The sequence below is a fragment of the Malurus melanocephalus genome, unplaced genomic scaffold (genome assembly GCF_030028575.1).
Source record: "Malurus melanocephalus ecotype Western Australia unplaced genomic scaffold, MMel_1.1 scaffold_692, whole genome shotgun sequence".
NCBI classification, from domain to species: domain Eukaryota; kingdom Metazoa; phylum Chordata; class Aves; order Passeriformes; family Maluridae; genus Malurus; species Malurus melanocephalus.
Genome location: NW_026623924.1, coordinates 217,948 through 227,331, shown reverse-complemented (window position 1 = coordinate 227,331; position 9,384 = coordinate 217,948). Strand labels below are relative to the sequence as shown.

At 52.2% G+C, this 9,384-nt stretch overlaps 1 protein-coding gene across 3 annotated transcripts in view; it reads right to left on the bottom strand.

Annotated features, from left to right (window-relative positions):
• Positions 1-7,002: 7,002 nt before the first annotated feature.
• The window catches only part of ARHGEF9 (Cdc42 guanine nucleotide exchange factor 9), a 212,034-nt gene continuing 209,652 nt past the window's right edge, over positions 7,003-9,384 (bottom strand). For all 3 annotated transcript variants that reach the window (XM_057384215.1, XM_057384218.1, XM_057384217.1), the window contains one exon: positions 7,003-7,272. In XM_057384215.1, coding sequence (XP_057240198.1) covers positions 7,170-7,272 — 103 coding nt within the window. In that variant the 3' untranslated portion in view covers positions 7,003-7,169. The remainder of the gene's footprint in view (positions 7,273-9,384) is intronic.

The following is a 9,384-nucleotide window of genomic DNA, read 5'->3' as shown; positions in this document are numbered from 1 at the left end:
CTTTGTTTTCCTTCAATAAACTTATTTTCAGCTCAGTGAAGGGCATGGAGATCCCCTCCTGCCCAGCAGCTCTGCCTGTGCAGCCTTGTTCTTTCTGGAGTGTTTGGGGCAGGGTGGGCTGGGTTTTTAACTAGCAAAGCTGCACTGAAATCCTTGTGGTGCTTGGGCTGGAGCTTGGGCTGGAGCTTTATTTCCTGAGTCCAGTTTGGGTTGCAATTCCATATTCTGAGAAAGGCTGAAGTGCTGAAAGTCTCCAGCAAAACCCTGGCTGGCTCTGGAGAAGTGAGGGTAAAGGGGGAGTCACCAACGTGATCTTGATTAAAACTGTGGGTTTTAATAATAAAAAAGAAAAAAAAAAAAAGATTGAAAAAAAAGATAAAATCTGTGGGTGCCCAACAGGAGCAAACCCTGGCATAGCTCCTCACTTCCCAGCACCTCAGGAGCCCAACCACTCCCTGCCTGTTCCCTGCTGCTCTGAGCCAAGCCCAAAGGCCAGAGCTGAGCACTGGTCCAGGGTCAGCATCCCAGGGTGCCTTTCCAGGCTCTGGAAGGGGCTGAGCTGAGCTTGGCAAAGGGATAGACGGAATCTGCCGTGGAATCTCAGCCCAGGATGAGCACTGGGAGATTCCTGCAGAAGAGTGGAGACGTTAGAAGCAGAGTTTGGGATGTGGGCAGAGGTCCTGGTTGGGATCCATGTGTGGACCCAGCTCATTCCTCCATTCCCACAGATTCCCTGGGCCCTTCCCGTGCTGCTGCTGCCGGGTTTGGCTCAGGTCAGCTGCAGTGGGGTTGGCCTGGTCAGAGCAAAGCTGCAGCACCTTCACAGACACAGCTGAGCCTGGCACCCACCCAGCCAGGGCTGCTGAGTCCATGGATCCCACCGAGCACAGGACCCCTCTGTGCGGGATCGCTGACGGGAGCATTCCATGGGATGAATGGATGGAAAACCCTGCTGCAGGGCAGGGAATGGGGACAGCTGGGCCGAGGCCGTGGGTTTGATCCTGAAGCTCTCTTCCACCCTGGCTGATTCTGAGATTTGTGTTTGGCTGGATCTGAGCTGCTCACAGAGATTTGCTCACCCTCATCCCTTCCATTAAACAATTCCCTGTTGCTCCCTGGTTCGAGATCAACCTTCTCCCTCCCTGCTGTCATTTTGGTTTCCCTGCTCCTGCCTCATTGCTGCTCCCTCCCAGCACAAGAGCTCAGGGTTAACTCCAACATCAGGAGCTCACAAAAGGGACTTTTCCAAAGTGCCTCAAGTTCTGAGAGTGCTGCCCTTTCCCAGCAGCAGCAGTTTTGACCTCTGTGCCTGGCTCCGTGCTAATTCCCAGTGCTTGTGCACATTTGGGACACACCTGGGACACACCTGGGACACACCTGGGACACACCTGTGCCTGCCTGGGACTGCTGAACACTGGAAAGGAACAGGAGAGAAAACTGCCAGGAAGGAAAGCAGGAGAGAAAGAGCCCCCCTGGCCCAGTTTTTGGGACAGTTCTGGAGCAGTTCATCTCTGCAGAATATCTGGAAGGGGCACAGAGAGGGGCTGGAGAGCTGGGTGTGGGGTTGCCTGGGCTAGAAATGGGGAAGGACAAGGATGAATGCAGGATCCAGGATGAGAGCAGGCAGAGGAGGGCTGGGTGGGTGAAGCCAAGGGTCCCATATCCTGGGTTTGTCCAGGGGATGAGGGGCTGTGGAACAAGCCTGGCATTGCCTGGCTGGGGTCAGGTGCTCCCTGCCCTGGCTGTTGGCATGAGCAGGAAATACATGGGAAGCACAAAGAGAAATTATTAAATGCAAAGAGAAAACATTGAACCCAGAAGAAATGGGGAAAGGGCTGCTGTGGCCTTGCCTGGGCCGTTTCAAGGTGTTCTGGCCAGCTGGGAGGGCAGCCCAGGCTCCATCAGACTCACCTGGAGTTTGTGGGAGCTCCAATGGTGCCATTTTCTGCTCTTTGAATCAAACATTGGGACCCAAACAGCTGAATTTCGTGGGGGTCCAGGCTTCAGGTTCAGCCTCAGCAGCTGGGAAATGGGGGAGGGGGGAAGAGAACGGGGAACCAGGAGGGGGAACAACAAAATGCACCCCTGGGCCTGGCAGGGTCAGGCACCCCTGGGGGCCGATTTTCCTGATTTTTTTTTTTTTTTTTTTTNGGAAGGGAAGGGAAGGGAAGGGAAGGGAAGGGAAGGGAAGGGAAGGGAAGGGAAGGGAAGGGAAGGGAAGGGAAGGGAAATACGATTCTCCAGGAATTTTGCAGTCTTGGAGCAGGTGGCAGAGCTGGGTTGGGTTCAGAATTCCTGAGCTCTTCCTGGGGTGAGCTCCCTTCTCCCTCTTCCCCCCGACTGACCCCATGGAAGGTTCATTTCTACGGCAGTGATGTATGGGGGAATATTTTCCTCTCCTCCCAAATCCATCCTCCTTCCTCCCCTCCTGCTCCCCAGCTGCTTTCCCAGCAACCTCCAGCTCCCACATTTTGGGCAGCAGCAAGGCCCAGAAGGGCTTTGGTTTATTGGTTTCCATCTAGAATGTCTTTTCCCAGGGTTTTTCCAAGTGTTTTTCACATGGGGAATGAGCCCTGCTTGGTTCTTTCCCTCCTCATCGCAGTTTGATGACATTTCCTGGGACAGAAAAATAATTAGCAAAGCTTCCAGCAATAACAAACCGTAAAAATCTTCACCCTCCAATTCTGCTGTTTGGCATTATCAAGGAGAAGAAATGTGAAAATGGCAACACTCTTTAATTCATTAACGTGTTAATTGATTTCACAAAATTACTTTGCAGACACTAAAAGCAGTTTCTCTTATCTGCTTTCCATGAACTGCCAGTACAAAGCACAAGTAGGGAAGACAAGGCTGCCACTTGCACAAATAAATGGAAATACTGATATAGCAAACGATGCCTGAAAGCAAAAATCAAATTCTTCCCTGTTCTGCTGAATTTGGGATGCATCAAAAATACAAATTTTCTGYTTTTCCAGCAYTCTGGAGAAGAAAAGGAATAATCTTTTTCCCCCCCATTAATAAGAAGCACTTAAGGAGCAGCCAGAACCCAGTAAGAGGGAGCAGCCCAACCCCATGGATTTATTTTATTGCCAGGAACCCCTTCATCAATCTTCTGTCAGTTATCACAGCCACTGAGACAACAGGGGCAGAGAAATGAAATGGAATTGTTGTCTCATCTCAAACCATTCCAGTTTGATTTTTTTGTGGTTTTGTATTGATTTCAGGAGGCTCTGGCTGCAGCACAGCTCCTCCCTGGTGGGGGGAAAACATTGTCCAGGTGTTCTTCTGGGCACAGCTGGATAGTGGGGAAATCCACCTAGAAGTGCAGCAGACAAAGGGAAAGGATCCAAAGATTCCCTGGGAATGGGGGAGGTTTGGCTTCGCTTTCCCAGCAGCTTTACTTGGAGTTCTTGAACCAAAGATTGTTTGGGGAGACGAGCCCTCCTTCCTCTGCCTTCCCTCTAACCCTGAGGTTTTCTTCCTAACCCAGAGGTTAAAAATGCTGCTCTTAGAAAGAGAAAAAAAAAATGTGCAGATTGCTCATTTTGAAAGAAAACATTTTCTTGTTTCTGCCACTGTAAGTGGGGGAGTTGGGAAAAAAGAGTTGAGAAGGGATTTGTGCTCTCTCCCTCCTGATGGGAGCAAGTCTGGCTGAGCAGGCACTGCCAGGCCATGGGGGTTGCCCACGCTGAAATAAAATTTAAATTTACCTTTCCTGCAGTCCTCAGGTATTTTTTCTGGACAGTTTTCAACTACCTGACCAGTCTGGGGTATCTCCACATCAAGTTTGATTTTGGGAAGCAGTTTGAGGCTGGAATGGGGCTGCATTGAGGGGTTTTATATCAGAGCACAATGGAAATGGCAATCCTGGCCCTTGGACCGAGGTTCTTTGTTCCCAGGTTTTCAATCTGAGTTCCTCTGGGAGCACCTGCCCCGATGGGGAGTGCGGGACTGACACTTGGGATCATTGCTGTGGAGCTTCCAACTGTTTGGGGTTTAGGACAAGTTCAGCCATCTGAAAGTGCATCATCTTAACGTTTGGCAAGATTGAAATCTGGAGGAGACAGTGCTCAGAATTTACTTTTCATTAACAAGAGCTAATTAAAGCGTGGAACCAGCACTCGCCGTACCCAGCGCAGGCAGCCCCGCTCTGTTTTGAGCTTCCCCTTCCCCTGCCAAGTCCCAGCCTCCAGACCAGCTTTATTTTTCAGTGGGAACCAAGCACTTTGGGACAATGTCAAGCATCATGCACTGGATCTGCTAATTTGTGGCCGGGCTGTGCAATTCTTGCCCAGCCGTCGTGGTTAATTTTAGCCGGACAGCTCTGCTCAGGAACAGGCCAGGGGAGCAGCCCCGAGCACAGAGTTTAATTGGATCAAACCCAGCAGAGCCACGAGCCTGGCTCATGTGATGGAGCCTTGTTTTAATTCTGCCCTGTTCATGTGAGCTGTGCTCCAGCCTTTCCTGGGGATGGTGTTTATAACACTCTCTGTTCCCAACAACCTTTCCTTCCTCAGCAGCAGAGTCTCACCCCAGCTGTGGTTTCAGCACAAAAGGGACTTTCCCCTRCTTTGTTGTGGCTTTGTCTCTTTGCCATTATCCTCTCACATCTTTGCTGGATGTAGACTTTGTTTTCCTTCAATAAACTTATTTTCAGCTCAGTGAAGGGCATGGAGATCCCCTCCTGCCCAGCAGCTCTGCCTGTGCAGCCTTGTTCTTTCTGGAGTGTTTGGGGCAGGGTGGGCTGGGTTTTTAACTAGCAAAGCTGCACTGAAATCCTTGTGGTGCTTGGGCTGGAGCTTGGGCTGGAGCTTTATTTCCTGAGTCCAGTTTGGGTTGCAATTCCATATTCTGAGAAAGGCTGAAGTGCTGAAAGTCTCCAGCAAAACCCTGGCTGGCTCTGGAGAAGTGAGGGTAAAGGGGGAGTCACCAACGTGATCTTGATTAAAACTGTGGGTTTTAATAATAAAAAAGAAAAAAAAAAAAAGATTGAAAAAAAAGATAAAATCTGTGGGTGCCCAACAGGAGCAAACCCTGGCATAGCTCCTCACTTCCCAGCACCTCAGGAGCCCAACCACTCCCTGCCTGTTCCCTGCTGCTCTGAGCCAAGCCCAAAGGCCAGAGCTGAGCACTGGTCCAGGGTCAGCATCCCAGGGTGCCTTTCCAGGCTCTGGAAGGGGCTGAGCTGAGCTTGGCAAAGGGATAGACGGAATCTGCCGTGGAATCTCAGCCCAGGATGAGCACTGGGAGATTCCTGCAGAAGAGTGGAGACGTTAGAAGCAGAGTTTGGGATGTGGGCAGAGGTCCTGGTTGGGATCCAAGTGTGGGGCCAGCTCATTCCTCCATTCCCACAGATTCCCTGGGCCCTTCCCGTGCTGCTGCTGCCGGGTTTGGCTCAGGTCAGCTGCAGTGAGGTTGGCCTGGTCAGAGCAAAGCTGCAGCACCTTCACAGACACAGCTGAGCACAGGACCCGGCTGTGCAGGATCGCTGACGGGAACATTCCATGGGATGAACGGATGGAAAACCCTGCTGCAGGGCAGGGAATGGGGACAGCTGGGTCGAGGCCGTGGGTTTGATCCCAAAGCTCTGCTCCACCTTGGCTGATTCTGAGATTTGTGTCTGGCTGGATTTTGTTTAAAGTCCCTTTTTTTTCCCTACACAAGCTCTCCCATGCCCTTCATCCTGCCTTTGTAGCCCAGGCTATTCCCAGCCCCTCAGCCTGGCTGCTCCCTGCTCCTCACCCCGAGCAGGGATGGACAGAGCCCCTCTTGGCTCTGCTGGCAGCTTCCCCCTGCTCAGCTCCACGTTGAGGGTCTCCACTGCGAGGTCTGGATGGAAACGCTCCCAGTCATGCATGTCCATTGAGCCCATTGGTCCCCAGTGCRCTCAGGGAGCCCAGCACTGCATTTCTGGTGCTCCCCGGGCTCTTCGCACAGCTGGCAGATCCCAGTGGACACTCCTGGTGTTACCAACAGCTCCTGGTGGGGATAAACCCTGGCACTGAAGGCAGGGCCCTTTTTCTGCTGCTGGGAATRTCTCCTGGGAATGGCAGAGGAATGATAACTGGGGTGGGGGAATGGAATATTCAAACTGGCATTTCTGCAGCAGTTGGGATCAGCCTTTGCTTACAGCAAAAGCTTCTGGTTTGTTTTATTAATTTAATTTTATTTTATTTTATTATTTTTTTTTTATTCTTTTCTTTTCTTTTGTATTATTTTGTTGTATTTTGTTGTATTTTGTTGTGTTTTGTGTTTGCTGCACGATGAGCGTAGCCTTTACCCCTGTCCAGGACTGGTTATCCCTAAAGTGCCTTTTCATGGAAAGCCAGAATTGTTACAGAGTGAGGCCCAAACCCCGTGCTGAGCAGGTTTGCTGTCTCTCAGGGCTGTTCCCTCTGGGGTTTTGGGGTTGGTTATTCCCCGAGTGTCAGCCATCCCCGATAACCCAGGTTCCATCCCAGTGGGGCTGTGGGCAGTGGGGATGGAGCCTGGCATCGAGCTCGGGGGGGAGCTGCCCCTCGGGACCGGGCTCTGATCCTTCCTCACCCCCAGGAGACGACGGGAACTTCCACGGGCTGGGAATCAGCAAGGTCGGTGTGTCCGGGGTGCAAGAAGSGGGTGGGAGAATCCAATCCCCCTTTTCCCTTTTCCAGGGAAGCGCTGTCCCCACTCCCCAGCACAAACCCCCCATCCCCACACACAGCCGGGGGTATTTTTGATGGACCACTCAGCTGGAAGCAGGCAGAGAAATCAAACCGGTTTAATGGCACATCCGACAGGAGAAACACGGCCGGAGCCCCTGGTGGCACCGGGAACGCCGGGGGGACACCGGGAACCACAGCGGGGCATCGGGAATGCCGGGGGGACACGCCGGTCCTGGAGTTATCTAGAATTTCTCGCTTCTCTCCATCCGTTCCGTCCTCCCGGCGATCCTGCCCCCGGTGAATTCCACAATTCCGCACCACGGAACGCCGACCAGGGAGGGAGGGACACAAAGCCGGAGTGTCCCGGCCCCGGCAGCGTCCCCGGCACTGTCCCCTGTCCCAGGCGCCTCCAGGAGCGGATCCAGCCCGGAGGGGAACGGGAACRATCCCTGCCCCGGAGCACGCCCCGAGGCCGCGGCCCCGCCGGGCTCCCGGCACAGCTACGGGTATTTATTGTATTTGCTGCTACTCTCCTTTGCTGGTCCAAAGAGCCGGGATTTCCTCTGAATTGCGTGAAACCACCGCAGCAGCAGGGCGGGCCAGGGACTCCTCTCGTGCTGCCCTGGATCTGTGGGGGAGTGAAACTTTGAGGAAGGCAGAGCGTTGGGGTCACACATTCCCTGAAAGAGGCTTTGTTAGGGCGGGAAGTGACAGCTTCAGAGCGAGACAAAAACCCTCCCTGATCCTGCCCCACCCCTGTGTCCACACGGCCCCAGCCCTGACTGGGCACCGCTGCTCAAGGCCAGGCTTTGGTGTCACCTGGGTGTCCCCTGGGAAGGCCAGAGCCCTCTGTAGCTGCCATGGCCACCAACAAAACAGAGCTGCGCTCCAGCCAACCCGGCCAATAAATCACAAATCAAATCAAATCAATCACCCGACACAAACAATGTGGTTTGGGATAGATAAGGCAGCAAGTGACAGAGTTTTTGACAATTGCACTATCAGTGCAATTTGCTTGTCTTGTCCTTTGGTGATTTAGGGCTCAGCAGGCTTGTAAAACCACACACTTTGCTGTCACCTGGGCTGTGGTGCTGTCAGGCTGCTGTTTTCTGGCACAGGAAAAGTACTGGTGTGGCTGCTGAGGAATTAATTTAAAATTTGCATTTCTCCAGCTCCCAAACAGAGGACAAAAAACTCGTGTGATGGCTCAAACGTGTGGAAAGCAATCCCACTCTGAGACGCACTAACACAACTCCAACTCCAAACTCCCTGCACAAGAGTGACTGATGAAGGAAAAGCTTTCAAATGCCCAAGTCAGTCAGCATCAAGTTGACATTAAAACATCAAATTGATATTAAATTGATATTAAATTGATACTAAATTGATATTAAGTTGATATTAAATTGATACTGAATTGATATCAGTGCAGTTCTGCCCAGACCATTCCCCTGGAGAGGTCAGGTCTCCCCAGGCTGGAGGAACAGCTGGTGAYAAAGGACTTGGTGACACAGCAGCAGTGACTCCCCTCCTGTAAATGACATTTGTTCAAACCTGCTGCTCTCCTCACATTCCTGCAGTGCCCAGGGAATCAGCCCAGCCCATATAAAACCAGCCTTAAACACTACTGTCTGTAAGATGAGGCACTTCTGAAATCCTAAACCTTTTCCACCMAGGGCAAACCATGCTGTGGGCAAGGGCTGGCTGCTTTCTGATTTCCTCTGACCCTGTGGAGGTTTGAATGCACATCCACACCCTCTGAAGATTCACTGAATAAAAGCTCTACAGCTTTTGTAAAGGTGAGCTGAGAAGCAAATGCACCAACAGATCCTGTAATTGCTTCTGAAGATGAAAAACAGGGAATAAAACTTGTTTTCTGAAGTTAACTCTGCTGGCTTCCAGGGCCAGCCAGGAAGGCAGCACTGAGTGTCTTGGAGCTGATTGTCAGACATTAATAATAATAATAATAATAATAATAATAATAATAATAATAATAATAATAATAATAATATAGTGCCATTTGTTGTGGAAAACCCAGATCCTGGCAAAGATGGATCCTGGCTGGATGGATCCCATCCAGCTGTGGAGAGGGACCAAGAGCCAGACAGGTTCCAGGGGTGAGCTACAGCTTTGAGCACTTYGGCAAGAAACTGTGTGTGTGTAAAAGTTGTGTGTGTGTGCAGAGCTCTGTGTGTGTGTGAACAAGATCCGTGTGTTTCCAGAGCTTTGTGTGTCCAGGTTTGTGTGTCCAGAGCTCTGTTTGTCCAGGAGCTGTGTCCAGCCCCGTAAGTGTCCCCAGCTCTGTGTCCAGCCCGTGTGTGTCCCCAGCTCTGTGTCCAGTCCCTGAGTGTCCCTAGCTCTGTGTCCAGTCCCTGAGTGTCCCCAGCTCTGTGTCCAGCCCCTGTGGATGTCCCCAGCTGTGTCCAGCCCTGTGTGTGTCCCCAGCTCTGAGTCCAGTCCCTGAGTGTCCCCAGCTGTGTGTCCAGCCCTGTGAGTGTCCCCAGCTCTGTGTCCAGCCCCGAGTGTCCCCAGCTGTGTGTCCAGTCCCTGTGGGTGTCCCCAGCTCTGTGTCCGTCCCCAGCTCTGTGTCCAGCCCTGTGTGTGTCCCCAGCTCTGAGACCAGTCCCTGAGTGTCCCCAGCTCTGTGTCCAGCCCTGTGTGTGTCCCCAGCTCCGTGTCCAGTCCCTGTGAGTGTCCCCAGCTGTGTGTCCAGCCCCCAGCTCCTCCGCAGGTGCCATCCCCA